General features: G+C 46.4%; 1 protein-coding gene across 1 annotated transcript; it reads left to right on the plus strand.

Moving 5' to 3' along the window:
* The first annotated feature begins 4084 nt into the window (after positions 1 to 4084).
* On the plus strand, positions 4085 to 15515 carry FOXR1 (forkhead box R1). Its single transcript, XM_047070350.1, has 6 exons — positions 4085 to 4214; positions 12791 to 12865; positions 12966 to 13222; positions 13473 to 13699; positions 14802 to 15040; positions 15487 to 15515. The coding sequence occupies exons 1-6, from the start codon at positions 4154 to 4156 to the stop codon at positions 15513 to 15515; spliced, it is 888 nt and encodes a 295-aa protein (XP_046926306.1). The 5' UTR covers positions 4085 to 4153.
* The last annotated feature ends 847 nt before the right edge of the window (positions 15516 to 16362 follow it).

A 16362-nucleotide genomic window follows, 5' to 3' on the forward strand; every position in this document is an offset into this window, starting at 1 on the left:
AGAACTTTGTCCTTACCCCAAAGAGAAATTCTGTATCCACTGAACAATATCCCCATTGCCTCCTCCCCCACCCTTATCAACCACCATTCTACCTTCTGTCTGTGAAATTGGCTGTTGTAGGTATCTCATAAAAGTGGAACCACGCACGATTTGTCCTTTTGTGTCTGGTTTATTTCACTTCGCATCATGTTTTCAAGGTTCACGCATGTTGCAGCCTGTGTCAGAGTTTTATTCATTTTTAAGGCTAAATAATATTCCATTGTATGTATAGACCACATTTTGTTTATCCATTCACCTGCTGATGGACATTTGGGTTGTTTCCACCTTTTCGTTCTTTCGAACAATGCTGGTACAGAGGTGCACAAATATCTGTTCAAGTCTTTGCTTTCAATTCTTTTGGAGAGATACCCAGAAGTGGGATGGCTGGATCGTATGGTGATTCTTTGTTTAATTTTTTGGGGAACCGCTATACTCTTTTTCCCTGGGGACTGTACCATTGTACCTTCTCACCAGCAATGCACAGGTGTTCTAATTTCTCCACATCCTCATCCACACGTATTATTTTCTCGTTTTATTTGTTTTTAAAAAAGCCTTCCCAATGGATGTGAAGTAGTATTTCATTCTGTTTTTAATTTGCATTTCCGTAACGATTAGTGACGTCGAGAATCTTCTCACGTGGCTATTGGAAATTTGTCTATCTTCTTTAGAGAAATGTCTATGCAACTTCTTTGACCATTTTGTGTGTGTGTGTGTGTGTGTGTGTGTGAGCTGTGGTTCTTTATATATTCTGGATATTAATTCCTTATCAGATATATGATTTGTATGATATAAACATTCTTAAATGGTAGAATAATTTGAAAAGGGTTATAAAAGTGTAGATGCACTGGGGCGCCTGGGTGGCGCAGTCGGTTGAGCATTCGACTTCAGCCAGGTCACGATCTCGCGGTCCGTGAGTTCGAGCCCCGCGTCGGGCTCTGGGCTGATGGCTCAGAGCCTGGAGCCTGTTTCCGATTCTGTGTCTCCTTCTCTCTCTGCCCCTCCCCCGTTCATGCTCTGTCTCTCTCTGTCCCAAAAATACATAAACGTTGAAAAAAAAAATTAAAAAAAAAAAGTGTAGATGCATTACAGTAAGTTTTTTTTTTTAACAACACAAAAATGAAATACCCATATGGAAAATTTTTGGAAGTATATACATCAAAATGTGATCTATTATCTGATTGATACAAAGAATGATTTTTGCTCTATTGTTTTCCCCTTTGTGTTTTCTATACTTCCAAGTTTTCTGCATCGAATGTGTATTATTTATTTATTTTTATTATTTTAAAATTATTTATTTATTTTTAATGTTTATTTTATTTGAGAGAGAGAGAGAGCAGGGGAGGGGCAAAGACAGGGAGACAGAGGATCTGAAGCGGGCTCTGTACTGACAGCAGAGAGCCCAATGTGAGGCTCGAACTCGCAAACTCCAAGATCGTGACCTGACCTTTATTTTTATTTTTTTAAGTAATCTCCAGGGGCACCTGGGTGGCTCAGTCAGTTAAGTGTCCAACTCTTGATTTCAGCTCAGTTCATGATCTTGCGGTCCGTGAGTCCGAGCCCCGCGTCGGGCTCTGTGCTGACAGCTCAGAGCCTGGAGCCTGCTTCCGATTCTATGTCTCCCTCTCTCTCTGCCCCTCCCCCGTTCATGCTCTGTCTCTCTCTGTCCCAAAAATAAATAAACGTTGAAAAAACAAAACAAAACAACAACAAAAAAAAACCACAACATTTATTGAGGGTCTCCTACATGCCAGGTGCTCTCAAAGTTTCTGGTCTATTAGACAAGCCACAGGCAGCACAGTAGGGAAAAGGAGGAACCCAAGGAGGCTCCCACTGGCAAAATCTGGCACAATTTGAGGATTAAAATACATGCTATTAATGAGTTATACTTCACTATATAGAATTACAGAATTTTATAACTATAATAAATTGCTATAATCAATAATTACAAATAATCCACTCTAAGAATCCTTTGGGTCCATACTGACAATAAACAAACAAATATGAAATAAGGGGGCACCTGGCTGGCTCAGTTGGTAGAGCATGTGACTCGATCTTGGGGTTGTAAGTTCCAGCCCCATGTTGGGTGTAGAGATTACTTAAAAAATAAAATCTTTAGGGCCACCCGGGTGGCTCAGTCAGTTGAGTATCTGACTCTTGATTTCAGCCCAGGTCATGACCCCAGGGGTTGTGGGATCACACCCCTCATTGGGCTTGTTGATGAGCATGGAAGTCCTGCTTAATAGTCTCTCTCTCTCCCCCCCTCTGTTTCTCTCCCCGCTCATGCTCTCTCTCTCTTTAAAAAAAAAATTAATTAAAAAAAATAAAATCTTTACCTCTTAGAGTTAAAAAAAATCAATAAAAATAAAATAAAATATTTTAAAAAATATATGAGATATGGAAAAGCTCTTCCTTACAATAGAATGTCAACTAAATAAATGGGAAAGGAGTGATAGATTTAGAAAAATCATTTTAGAGGCACCTGGGTGGCTCAGTCAGTTAAGTGTCTGACTCTTGATTTAGGCTCAGGTCATGATCTCACAGTTCATGCGTTCGAGTCCTGAGTTGGGCTCTGTGCTGCCAGTGTGAGGCCTGCTTGGGATTCTCTCCCTCTCTGCCCCTCCCCCCTCAAAATAAATAAAGCAACATTAAAAAAAATCATTTTATACCATCATAGTAATGATTGATTCGGGCAAGGATCATAAATAGATAGGAATTAAAAGGCCCAAACTTGATGAGGAACAGGACTTTAGTTAATTTTATTTATTTTTAGTATTTAATTTTTTTTTTTTTTTGAGGAACAGGATTTTAGATCAAAGTACCTCCCCACAGATTACTTAAATTACAAAATAGAAAATAACTACCGTAGGGAAACCTGGTGGAGACCACTAAACCAAGTGATTGAAGTTAACGTCAATAATAATGAGATAAACTGACACGGTGTGGCTCTTGATGTGAGGTACTGAGAAAGAAACAGCACTCGACAGCACTCGTGTGGTGTTCTTGCCAAAAATGTGTTAAGTCGAATTATGAGGAAACATCAGACAAACCTAAACTGAGGGACATTCTACAAAACAAATGGCCAACACTCTTCCCAAAATGTCCATGTTATGAATGACTAAAAAGGCTGAGAAACTGTTTCACGTGAAAAGAGGACTAAAGAGACAATGAAGAAGAAATGCCCTGCGTGATGCTGAACTCGATCCTAGACCAGAGAAAAAATTTATATAAAGGACATCATTGGGATGATTAGTGAAATTTGAATGGAATCTGTATGTTAAATAAAGTACTGAATCACTGTTCAATTTTCTGGTTTTGATTATGTTCTCATTTCTGGTGATATAGGCCAGTATCCCTGTTTTTAGGAAACACACGCTTTAGTATTTATGAGGAAAGGGGCATTGTCTGTAAATTACTCTTAAATAGTTCAGAAACAACAACAACAACAACAACAACAACGATGTCTTCTATATGGAAAGAAAAATTTTAATGTGATAAAATGTTGATAATTAGTGTCATTGGTGGATTATAGGATTTAGGCATACAGGAATTTTTTATACTATTCTTGGCATTTTTCTGTAAATTCGAAATGATTAAAAACCAAATTAAAAAACAAAACAAAACAAACCACCCTCCAATCCTATCGCCATAAGTGCTACGGATGAGATCTTCGATAAGCCATAAAATCTATCAGAAAGTAGCTATTAATACTATCACGGGATCCTTCTTAAGTGGTAGAGAAACTTACTAAACACAGGAAGAGCTTTGTGCAAATGCATAGCGGGAAGAGAGCCTGGGATCCCTCCCTTCTGGACCCCCAGGGTCCCCAAGCCCCCAAATGAAAGCGTAGGGGGTTGAGGAGAGACGTCGCATGAGTACCGGGTGGAGGCCAGAGGCGATTAAAGGCGTCAAATTGGGGACTCTCCACACCTGAGCTGGCGCCAACTAACCAGATCGAGCCCGTGGAAGTGAGGAAGTGGTGCGAGGCCTTCAGCCCCGGACTCTCCCACCCCCTGCCGGGCGACCTCTCCTCTCCCTGAAGGTGGACCTGAAACTCCAGCACCTCGACCTCTGGGCCAGCCTCCATGGCCAGGTTCCGGGCTTGCTGGACTGGGACATGGGCAACGAGTCGTTCCTGGCCTTCACCACGGCGCACCTGCCCCTGGCCGAGCAGAACCGTGAGTGCGTGGGGGGCGGGGAGGCGTGGGGGAGGGGCGTGGTGGGCGCCCGGGTGGGGTGTTCGCGGGGCTCCCGGCCCCTCGGCCCCCAGCCCCCCCACCTTCGGCCCCGCGGACTAGCTGGGCGCCCGAGTGCGGTTTCGGGATCCGCGCCCCCCCCCTCCCCCCACAGCGGCCGAGCGGGAGCCCCTCGGCGCTCCACCCCCACCCCAACCCGGGCCATGGCGACGCTGGCCTCGACCCAGAGCCCCCAGGAAGTGGGTCCCGCCACGGCACACCGCCTGCCACCTCCACCCCCACCGTCCGCTGCGTCCCAGAACCTTCTAGGCCTCACCTCGGCCCTTTTCCCATGGTGCCTACCGCCATTTGGCGCGCCACGAACATTTTACTCGTTCTGTTTTTAAAATGTTATCGGTTTTGTTCGAGGCTGTACCCGCACCCCCACCCCCGTTAGTACATTGGCTGACACCTAGAGGTGCTCGATATTTGCCGAACGGATGGCTGACCGTTATGGTCTTTTAAAAAAATGATTTTTTTCTTTGGACCTCAAAGGCAGAGGCAAAGACGATCCCCTCCTACGTTCGTGGTATATTATTGCCATCTGGTCAGGCAAGGTCCTTGGATTAACCCCTTACCCCCACTTCAGTGCACCCACCTCCACCCCCACCCTGCCTTCCATCACCTCGCACACTCCCTTGTATCTACCCTAAGTGATTTCATGTCTTTAGATAGGTTTATCTTTGAAAACGATTTAACGTTATTTTATGTTTATAGACGACCTTCATTTACTTAATGCTCATTGCTTTTTTGTGCCTACTCGCATTGTTTTTGAGAGCTACTCAGGTTGCTACACGAAGGTCTGGTTCATTATTTCTGATGGCTGGGTGGTATTCTGTTATTTGCATATACTACCTTTTGCATGTACCTCGCTGATGGAGACCTGGATCGCCTCCAGCTCTCTGCCACCATAAGTAATGCTAAGGAATTCCTGTATCTTCGTTGATTAACAAATATTTATTGAGCACTTGTAATTTGCTAGGCAGTGTTCTTGACACTCGTGGTACATAATGAACAGAACAATCTATATGGAGCCTACGTTCCACTGGGAGCAGACAATCCACATAAAAATATATCTATGGTATAAGGTGATAACTGAGATGGGGGAGAAAGGATACAGTAAGAGGGCTCAGGAATGTGGGGAGGTGGCGACAGCCACGGTTTTAAATAGGGTCATCAGGTTGGGCTTCCTTGGGAACATAACCTTGGAGCAGAGAGTTGAAGGGTATTTAGAGGAAAAATTTCCCAGGCAGAAGAAATAGCCAGGGCAAAAGTCCTAAGGAAGGAATATGTCTGGAGTGTTGGAGGCGCAGGAAAGAGGCCAGTGAAGCTGGATGAAAGTAAATACAGAGGGAAGTTCAGAGCATGTGGAGCAGAGATCAGGACAAGCCCATCTTCCACTCTAAGGACTTTGGGGTTGACTTTGAGGTTGAAAGGTTTTGAGCAGTGGAGTGCCATGATTCAGGCTTCCCAAGTGTGTGACCCATGTAGTTGCTTCCTCTGCTGGAGGAATAGTTTCTATCTATTACAGGATATATAGGAGGATAATTTCTAACTTGAGATCATTTTAATTTTAGAACAAGGAACCCCTCATTTTCACTTTGCACTGGGCTCTGCAAATTAGGTAACCCAATCCTGCATGGTCTATACTTTGAAAAGATCACTTCGGCTGCTGTGTTGAGGCTACATTGTAAACGTAGAAAAAGCCAGCAGACTAGAAGGCTACTACTGTAATCCAGACCAGAGATGGTGGTAGGCTGGACCCTTAGGGTGGTGGCAGAGAAGGCAGAACCTGCTGGGTTGGCTGATGGATCGGATGTGGAGTGTATGAAAGAGAGAAGATGACTCCTCCAAAGTTTTTGGCTGATCCAGTGAAAGGATGGAGTACTGAGATGGGGGAAGCTTCTGGTCGGACAGAGAGAAAGATCAGGATTTCTGTTCGGGACCTGCTGAGTTTGAGGATACTTTTTAGATTTCCAAGCAAAAATGTTGAGTGAGCAGGTAGCCGTGTAAGTCTGGAGTACTGGAGAGAGGTTTATTTTGAGAGTCTTTGGTATGTGGGTGGCGTTTAAAGGATGAGAAGAGAGAAGACAGAGAAGGACCAAACATGAGCCCTGGGGACATTCTATTGTAAAGATACTGGAGAGAAGAAAGATAACCAGCCCAAACTAAGGAAATGACCATTGAGAATCAAAACCAAGAAACCGTGGTTTCCTGGAAACAAGTGAAAAAAGTGTGTCATGGAAGGACTGGTCAGATGAGAGGACTACCCCTGTGAGGTCAGGTGGGAGGTACACGGACAATTTGGTTTAGCAAAGCAGACATCATTGGTGACCATGATGATGGTGGGGTGGTGGAGACGAAAGCCTGATTGGCAAGGGCTTAAGGGTGGAAGGAGGGGAAGTGGGGTCCGAAAGAATAGGTAGTTCTTTTGAGGAGTTCTGCCTCAAAAGAAAGCAAAAACATAGGGCAGTGGCCTGGCACAGAAAACCAGGGCAAAAGGTCTTTTCAATAAGATGAGAGAATTAACATCATATTTGAATGCTAATAAGAATGATCCAGTAGTAAATACACACACACACAAATAACAGGAAATAGAGGAGTGGTTGGTTGGAACATTATCCCTGAGAAGGCTCAAGAGCATCTGTGCCAGGGAGGGAGGGAGGGAAACAGAGACACTATGCTCTCATCTCCCTGAGATCACCAACCTGTTGATGTCACCCTTTTTTTTTCCTGCTCTTGAGCCCTGGGTGTTTTTCCTTCTTTAACCAACCTGTAATCCCGTGGTCAAACATGCTCTCCATCAATTCCTTTGACCCTCTCTGGCTTTGGAGCACTTGCTTGGCCAAACCACCACCCCGATTAAATCCAACTCTACCAAAGAGTACTCCAAAGCCATAGACCAACGGATTGGTGATATGGTATCCAAGGATAGTTGGAGTGGGGAGAGAATTAGCTGGAAAGGTAGGTGAAGTATGTTTTTTTAATTTGTTTATTAAATTGGGGCACCTGGGTGGCTCAGTCTGTTAAGCGTCCGATTTTTTATTTTGGCTCAGGTCATGATCTCATAGTTTGTGAGTCCGAGCCCTGCATGAGCTCGGTGCTGACAGTGCAGAGCTTGCTTGGGATTCTCTCATTCTCATCTCTCTCTCTACCCCTACCCCACTTGCTCTCTCTCTCTCTCTCAAAATAAATAAACTTAAGATTTTTAATTTGTTTGTTAAATCAGTTAATCAATGTCTACACCCAACTGATCATACCACAGAAGATTAGCATATAAGTTCCCCTACTGACTTGAATAGACACACCCAGGAGTAGACCTTGATGTCTTGAATCAGCCCTTCACTGTGATAGCACCAGCTGCTGTTCAGATCTGCAGTATGAGAAAGGATTCTTTTCTAGTTCCCTGCATCTTTGCCAACACTTGGGATTATCTGTTTTCATATTTGTCAGTATGATGTAAAGTGTTATCTCATTACTTTATTGTGTTCTTGTAACTAGTAAGGCCAAGAACATCTTGTTACTAATTCAGGTATCCCTTCCTTATGAATACTGATTCATATCTCTTGCCCACTTATAGGTTTGTGTTAGCTTCTGCAAGTCAGTAAGTGAAAGATTGTCTGGTAGAGAGCTGAGAACTTTAGGAGTTGAAATTTTCTTTTCTGGCTTTTTTTGTTGTCTATTGATTTTTTTGTTGTTCGTGGTTTTACTCTGCAGAACATTTTAATTTTTATGTATTATATTTACATAAAATGTATAGATTAATTTGAGGGTAATTGGTATCTTTTAATATGTATTATGTCTTCATTTATTCAAGGCTTTCATGTCCTTAAATAGTGACTGCATCTTTTTCCCATGAAGGTCTAGTTCGTTCTTTGATGGGTTGACTCCTGAATACTTTATACTTTTGGTTGCTACTGCAAACAGTACCTTTTTTAAAAAACTTAATTTATTTTTTAAATTTACATCCAAGTTAGTTAGCATGTAGTGCAACGATGATTTCAGGAGTAGATTCCTTAGTGCCCCTACCCATTTAGCCCATCTCCCCTCCCACAACACCTCCAGTAACCCTCTGTTCTCCATATTTAAGAATCTCTTATGTTTTGTCCCCCTCCCTGTTTTTATATTATTTTTGCTTCCCTTTCCTTATGTTCATCTGTTTTGTCTCTTAAAGTCCTCATATGAGTAAAGCCATATGATATTTGTCTTTCTCTGACTGACTAATTTCACTTAGCATAATACCCTCCAGTTCCATCCAGGTAGTTGCAAATGGCAAGATTTCATTCTTTTTGATTGCTGAGTAATACGCCATACTTTGGCTATTGTTGATGGTGTTGCTATAAACATTGGGATGCATGTGTCCCTTCGAAACAGCACACCTGTATCCCTTGGATAAATACCTAGTGGTGCAATTGCTGGGTTGTAGGGTAGTTCTATTCTTAATTTTTTGAGGAACCTCCATATTGCTTTCCAGAGTGGCTGCACCAGTTTGCATTCCCACCAGCAGTGCAAAAGAGATCCTCTTTCTCCACGTCCTTGCCAACATCTGTTGTTGCCTGAGTTGTTAATATTAGCCATTCTGACAGGTGTGAGGTGGTATCTCATTGTGGTTTTGATTTGTATTTCCCTGATGATGAGTGATGTTGAGCATTTTTTTCACGTGTCGATTGGCCATCTGGATGTCTTCTTTGGAGAAGTGTCTATTCATGTCTTTTGCCCATTTCTTCACTGGATGATTTGTTTTTTAGGTGTTGAGTTTGATAAGTTCTTTACAGATTTAGGATACTAACCCTTTATCTGATATGTCGTTTGCAAATACCTTCTCCCATTCTACCAGTTACCTTTTAGTTTTGCTGATGGTTTCCTTAGCTGTGCAGAAGCTTTTTATTTTGATGAGGTCCCAATATTCATTTTTGTTTTTGTTTCCCTTGCTTCTGGAGATGGGTTGAGCAAGAAGCTGCTGTGGCCAAGGCCAAAGAGGTTTTTGCCTGCTTTCTCGTCGAGGATTTTGATGGCTTCCTGTCTTACATTTAGGTCTTTCATCCATTTTCAGTTTATTTTTGTGTATGGTGTAAGAAAGTGGTCCAGGTTCATTCTTCTGCATGTCGCTGTCCAGTTTTCCCAGCACCACTTGCTGAAGAGACTGTCTTTATTCCATTGGATATTCTTTCCTGCTTTGTCAAAGATTAGTTGGCCATACGTTTGTGGGTCCATTTCTGGGTTCTCTATTCCATTGACCTGAGTGTCTGTTTTTGTGCTAGTACCATACTGTCTTGATGATTACAGCTTTGTAATACAGCTTGAAGTCCGGGATTGTGATGCTTCCTGCTTTGGTTTTCTTTTTCAAGATTGCTTTGACTATTTGGGGTCTTTTCTGGTCCCATACAAATTTTAGGATTGTTTGCTCTAGTTCTGTGAAGAATGCTGGTGTTATTTTGATAGGTATTGCATTCAATACATAGATTGCTGTAGGTAGTATTGACATTTTAACAATATTTGTTCTTCCTATCCAGGAGTATGGGATATTTTTTCTTTGTGTGTGTGTGTGTGCGTGTGTGTGTGTGTGTCTTCTTCCATTTCTTTCATAAGCTTTCTATAGTTTTCAGTGTACAAACAGTACCTTCTTTAAAAAAAATTTTTTTTTATATGGGAATGCAAGCTGGTGCAGCCACTCTGGAAAACAGTATGGAGGTTCCTCAAAAAACTAAAAATAGAACTACTCTACGACCCAGCAATGGCACTACTAAGTATTTATCCAAGGGATACAGGTGTGCTGTTTCAAAGGGACACATGCACCCCAATGTTTATAGCAGCACTATCAACAATAGCCAAAGTATGGAAACAGCCAAATGCCCATCGATAGATGAATGGATAAAGAAGATGTGGTGTGTGTATATATATATACACACACACACACACACACACACACACACACAATGGAGTATTACTCAGCAATCAAAAAGAATGAAATCTTGCCATTTGCAACTACCTAGATGGAACTGGAGGGTATTATGCTAAGTGAAATTAGTCAGTCAGGGAAAGACAAATATCATATGGCTTTACTCATATGAGGACTTTAAGAGACAAAACAGATGAACCTAAGGGAAAGGAAGCAAAAATAATATAAAAACAGGGAGGGGGACAAAACATAAGAGATTCTTTTTTTTTTTTTTAATTTTTTTTTCAACGTTTATTTATTTTTGGGACAGAGAGAGACAGAGCATGAACGGGGGAGGGACAGAGAGAGAGGGAGACACAGAATCTGAAACAGGCTCCAGGCTCTGAGCCATCAGCCCAGAGCCTGACGCGGGGCTCGAACTCACGGACCGCGAGATCGTGACCTGGCTGAAGTCGGACGCTTAACCGACTGCGCCACCCAGGCGCCCCCATAAGAGATTCTTAAATACGGAGAACAAACACAGGGTTGCTGGAGGGGTTGTGGGAGGGGGGATGGGCTAAATGGGTAAGGGGCACTAAGGAATCTGCTCCTGAAATCATTGTTGCACTATATGCTAACTAATTTGGATGTAAATTTAAAAATAAATAAATTAAATTAAAAAAAATTTTTTTATATTTTCCAGTTTCTTCATGCTGCTATGGAGGAACAGTGATTAGTATTTGTTCTTATATCCAGCAAACTTTCTAGGCTCTTGTCAGTTCTGATAATTTGTCTATCGATTTTGTATGGTTTCTGTCTTAACATTTTTTTCTATAAATAATGCTAGTTTTGCCTTTTTCTTTCTGACTTTATATCTGTTTCTTTCTGACTTTATATCTCTTTCTACTTTTTCCTCTTTTCAATACTATGTTGGACATTATTATTAATGAAATGGGCATTCTTTCTAATTACTGAGCTCTCTAATAAGTATATCATCATTTTCCAGACAAAAACCTAGATTCAACTGCAATATGATGACACCCAATGGGTCCTTTTGGAGGGGGGGGTGAGGTGGAAATAGTTGCCACTAACCCCCAAGGAGCCAGCATAGGGCCAAGCAGATAGCTCTAGTATACACTCGATTTACTCTTTTTCTTTTTTCTTTTACTGTTCCTTTTTATTTTTTAGTATTTCATGGTACAGAGGGACCACAGTTTGTTTACAGTTCACCCACTGGAGGACATCTGGGTCACTTCTGGTTTTTGGCTAATACGATTAAAGCTGCTCTGAACATTATCATACAGATATTTTTTTAATTTTCACAAATGATTTTATAATTTTTTAAATATAATTTAGTCTCAAATTGGTGAACATACAGTGTGTAAAGTGTGCTCTTGGTTTTTGGGGTAGATTCCCCTGGTTTTTCACTTACATACAACACACAGTGCTCATCCCAACAAGCGCCCTCAATGCCCATCACCCATTTTCCCGTCTCCCCCAGCCCCCCATCAACCCTCAGATTGTTCTCTGTATTTAAGAGTCGCTTGTGGTTTGCCTCCCTCCCTCTGTTTATAACTATTTTTTCCCCTCCCCTCCCCCATGGTCTTCCATTAAGTTTCTCAAGATCTACATATGAGTGAAAACGTATGATTTACTCTTAGCCCACCACGTATTCATTCATCCAGTTAAGCTGAACTCTTCCAGGTTAAGCTGAGCTCCTCCCATGTGCCAGGCAGTGAAAAAGACAGTCCTGGTGATTGGCTCTAAGCAAAGTAATTAAGATAAAATGTGTGTTAGGGAAGTGTTTGGACAGGCAGAGAAGGCCTGCTTTAGAAAGATGTTTCAACAGAGACATGATGAGTGACTAGCAATTAACTAGGGCAGCGGGAAGAGAGAAGAGTGTATCTGGCAAAGACACAATAGTTTGTGGGGAGGCCCGGGATCTAGAGTGTGGTCTGTTGGAGACCTGGAGAGCCTGGGAGGAATGACCCAACACTGATGAGGAGCCAGGGCCTTGCAGACTGTCCCAAGAAACTTCAGTTTGGCCCAAGGGTCATAGAAAGCCATCAAAAGTGTTTAAGCAGAAAGGTGACAGGATTGCATTAATATTTTAGGAAGATGCTCCAGCTACAGGGGGACTAAGTTGGAGAAAAGCAGGTAAACAGACCATTTGGGTTATGGCTGGACTTGGGGATTGACTGGGTGTGGCTGGATGGGAAAGAGAAGGCAAGAACACTTCCGCGTTCCTGACCCAAGCCACTTCGGTTAGATGGTGGTGCCACTTGCGGAGACGAATACAGGAGGGGGAGCAGGAAGGTGGAGTTTAGTTGCAGGAATGTGGAGTCTGAAGTACCTGCGGGTTATGCTAGGAAAGATCTCCAAGGCCCAGTGGTACTTACGGGCAAGCAGAGGAGTCTGGGCCGGAGGTACGGATTTGGAAGCCCTACGTTGATAGATAGTGGCTGAGGCCACAGGCATTCATGAATTGGCTCAGCGACAGTGTATGTGGAACGAGGTCAGAGAAGTCGAATATGGTGTCATAACGCCCCAGGGAGGGCCCACAGCCACGTGGTCCAGGACCCTGGGGCCACAGTGGAAATACTAGGACATTTTGACCCTCTTCTGTCTTTCTTTTTGCCAGTTGCCAGGTATAGACTTCGAATAGTTGAACCACCAAAAGTACCTGTGGGAAAAACGCCCAACTCTGATAAAGATGGTGAGTGGGGGGTAGTGGGTTCTCTGGCATGGTCATGCGGCCTGGGCCGGACCCCAAAGCCAGTGAGCTATGGCGCACAATCTCCTTTTTCTCTGCACAGGCCCAGCTCTTGAGCCCAACCTGTGGATGTGGGTAAACCCCAACATCGTGTATCCCCCCGGAAAGCTGGAGGTCCCAGAACCTCATAAGGGAGAGGATCTCCCAGGCACACTCCCCTCCCCTCAGCCAGCCCCCAAAGAGGAAGACTTTGCCAGCTGCTCAGAGGCCACGGCGGTGGAGTCACTGCCACCATCCTCGCCCTCCAGCGAGCAGTCTCCCCCTCAGAAGCGGTTTGCCTCTTCCCCCAGCAACTGGGAGGTAGGAGTTTCTGGGGTCCTGGGCTGGACTCGGGCTGGACTTGGGCTGTAGGCAGGGAGGGTGCAGGGATGATGCGATCAGAGAGGGGTCCTTAGGGACCACCGAGGGTTAACGGGTTCAGAAATAGGCTGTGCCCTTGGGTTGGGGAGAAGCCCCGATGAGGGCCCCCTACCACTCCCCCTCCCTGCCACTGCACCCCTGGAGTAGAGGCGGTGGAGTTAGGACCAGTTCCTACTCTGTGCTCCTCTAGCTCACAGAAGAGGAGGAGGCTGAGGACCAGGATGACAGCTCCTCTGTGGCTCTCCCGTCCCCTCACAAAAGGGCCCCCCTCCAAAGTCGGAGGTTTCGGCAAGCCAGCAGCCAAGAGGGGAGGCTCTGGTCCCGGCCCCCTCTCAATTACTTCCACCTCATTGCACTGGCATTAAGAAACAGTGCCCCCTGTGGCCTCAACGTGCAACAGATCTACAGTTTCACTCGGTACGTGCCCCGGGGCAGGGGGGGGCCCTGTAAGGACGGGACGGGAGGGGGTCAGGGCCCTCGGACTGACACCTTCCAAGCCGCCCCTGGCCCTGGGCTGCTGCCTCAGTTCCCCCATCTGGGTCTGAAAGGATAAGTGTGTTCCCAGGCCTCCTTCCCCAGACACTGGTACTGCGCTGTCCCCAGGTGGGTGTCCACGTACCCTGTGTTAGGGAAGACATCCACCTCCACCCCCTTTCACGTCTAGAAAACCCTAACCGTTTTACGTCTTAGTCCCTTAAAACGTAAATTCGCCTGGGTCAGAAATTCTCCCATCCTCCCTGTCAAGATTATCCAGTAGAAAATCTGGTTTCGCCAGCAGTTTCTCACATGCTTTCCCTTTGGCTAGACTGCCTGGCACAGGTCCCCGCACGCCCAGGGGAGCAGGGGGGCACCCGGCTGAGAAGGGATGTGCATTTAGCTTCGACAGTCGCCTACACGTGAGCGTGAGGGGTTTCTCAGACCCTTTCCCTCTAGCAGGAGAGTCTCAGAATATTAATCCACAAGCGGCATCCTTCCTTGACCAGGATTCCTCTCACAGGCATGGGTTGGCCTGATTCTGGTCCGTTCATGTCACAAGTCACAGTCATGAGCCCTCAGAGGGAAGCAGGACAAAATGAGTCTCGGAACGGGAGCAGTGAACTGGGTTTAAAAGACGAGGGTTTGCGGGGTGCCTCGGGTGGCTCAGTCAGTTGAGTGCCTGGCTCTTGATTTCGGCTCAGGTCGTGATCCCAGGGGCTTGGGGTCAAGCCTCACGTTGGGCTCCATGCTCAGCATGGAACCTGCTCGGGATTCTCTCTCTCCCTCTGCCCCTGTCCCCTGCTCGCTCTCTCGCTCTCTCTAGAATTAAAAAAAAAAAAAAAAAATGAGGGTTGGCACAAGCAACACACCAGGTCAGGCTTTGCCGCGTGCTCCGTCAGCAGAGAGCTGTTCCAGGCCAGCCCGCCACCGTCCACCTTGACAGAGGGGCCGAGGCTCCTGGCGCCTGGGGGACAACCGTCTCGAGATGGGGCGTCTCCCGACGACAGCATATCTTTCCTCACCGTTCCCCCCCTGTCCGCAGACAGCATTTCCCCTTTTTCCGGACGGCCCCGGAAGGCTGGAAGAATACCGTCCGTCACAATCTCTGTTTCCGAGACAGCTTTGAGAAAGTGCCGGCCAGCGTGCAGGGGGGCGCCGGCACGCGGCCCCGCTCCTGCCTCTGGAAGTTAACTGAGGAGGGCCGCCGCCGCTTTGCAGAGGAGGCCCGCGCCTTGGCCTCCAGTCGGCTGGAGAGCATCCAGCGGTGCATGAGCCAGCCAGGTGTGAGGCCCTGGCACGCGTGGGGCCGAGGGGCACCCCCCCCACCATCCTGACGCGAGGGGAAGGAGACCGGGCCCCACCGTGGGGGCGGGGGACACCTTCTGTAGGCAGGGGAGGGGATAGCGGTGGTCCGAGACCCTGGGCCTGCCCCGGGCGGGACCCGAGCCACCCAGGCATGTACTTGAGGTCCAGGGAGTTGACGGAGGAACAGCTGAGGTGCAGTTGGCCTCACGGCCCGGCAGCCTAGGGAAAGGGTGGCGGCGCAGCGAGAGACGCACGGTATGAGCGGCGACGTGCAGAGGAGGTTTCTTTTCTTTTTCCGGAGACCGGGTGGCATTTGGGCCTTGAAGGGAAAAATAGGTCATCTGCCGCGAGGTGGGCCAGGCTGAGGGAACGGCAGCCGCAAAGGGCAGGTAGATTCTGTTGACTCTCTTCTTTTCTTACAGATGTGATGCCCTTCCTCTTTGACCTTTAAATCCAAGAAGCAGGAGTCAGCCCATCCCTTATTAAAGTTACCTGCAGCAGCCTGGTGGTGTGTGTGTGGTCTCTGAGGGTGGGGACGGGGTGGAGGTGGAGGTCAGCTCTCGGGCTGGAAATGGGATGCCGTTGGAGCTGATGCTCCAGAGGCAATAGGGCAGGTGCCTGGCGCGCCACCGGGGGAGCCCACACACTTCTTTCCTCAAAGGAAGAAAACACTCGGCCCCGTTCAGGAGCCTGGAGCAAATCCCATTTTTCTGGATTACGAGGATAGTCCCGGGAGATGCTAGCTCGTAGCGGCCAGCCCTGCCAAAGGCCCAAAGCAGCACGACCCGCGCACAGAGGGGATGTAATCAACTGGGGACAGTGGAGAGAAGCAGAAGGAAGCGCATCACTTGTAGGGCTGTTGAAGGAAAGGCAAACCCTCCTAGGAGGCCAAGAAGGAGCAGTGAGAAGGGCGAGAGGAAAGACTTTTGGAAAAGGATGGTCAGGCTCAAGCCTCCTCCCCCACCCGCATTTAATCGTTTTGAGCGTGGGAGGGGTGGCAGTGGGGGGTGGGAAGTTGGAGGCCAGATGGGGTACCTCCCCGTGCTGTTTGTCTCCACCATGGCTCAGCAGAGGCCACAGCACGGGTTGGATTAGGAGTCCTTAGAGACTTCGGATCCCAGCTGGGCGCTGTGGATTTCCTGGCGGCAGGGGCGGTGTCCAGGGCAGGGCCAGGTGCCAGCCTTGGGTCCCAGGGGAGTACGGAGATGCCCGAGTGAGTGAGAGAGGAATGAGGTTTAAAGCCACATCGGGATACCCCAGACATTCAGACAGTGCTTGAAGGCAATACTGAATTTCCC

The sequence above is a fragment of the Lynx rufus genome, unplaced genomic scaffold (assembly GCF_022079265.1).
Source record: "Lynx rufus isolate CCGP_SWC_20201006 ecotype Redwood Valley unplaced genomic scaffold, mLynRuf1.p SCAF_9, whole genome shotgun sequence".
In the NCBI taxonomy this organism is placed as follows: Eukaryota; Metazoa; Chordata; class Mammalia; order Carnivora; family Felidae; genus Lynx; species Lynx rufus.

Excerpts from the sequence above, each read along its gene's own strand:
- FOXR1 (XM_047070350.1), top strand. The coding sequence starts at position 4,154 with ATGGGCAACGAGTCGTTCCTGGCCTTCACCACGGCGCACCTGCCCCTG. Across the intron at positions 4,215-12,790 it reads GCCCCTGGCCGAGCAGAACC|TTGCCAGGTATAGACTTCGA; the intron begins GTGAGTGCGTGG and ends TCTTTTTGCCAG. Across the intron at positions 12,866-12,965 it reads GCCCAACTCTGATAAAGATG|GCCCAGCTCTTGAGCCCAAC; the intron begins GTGAGTGGGGGG and ends TTCTCTGCACAG.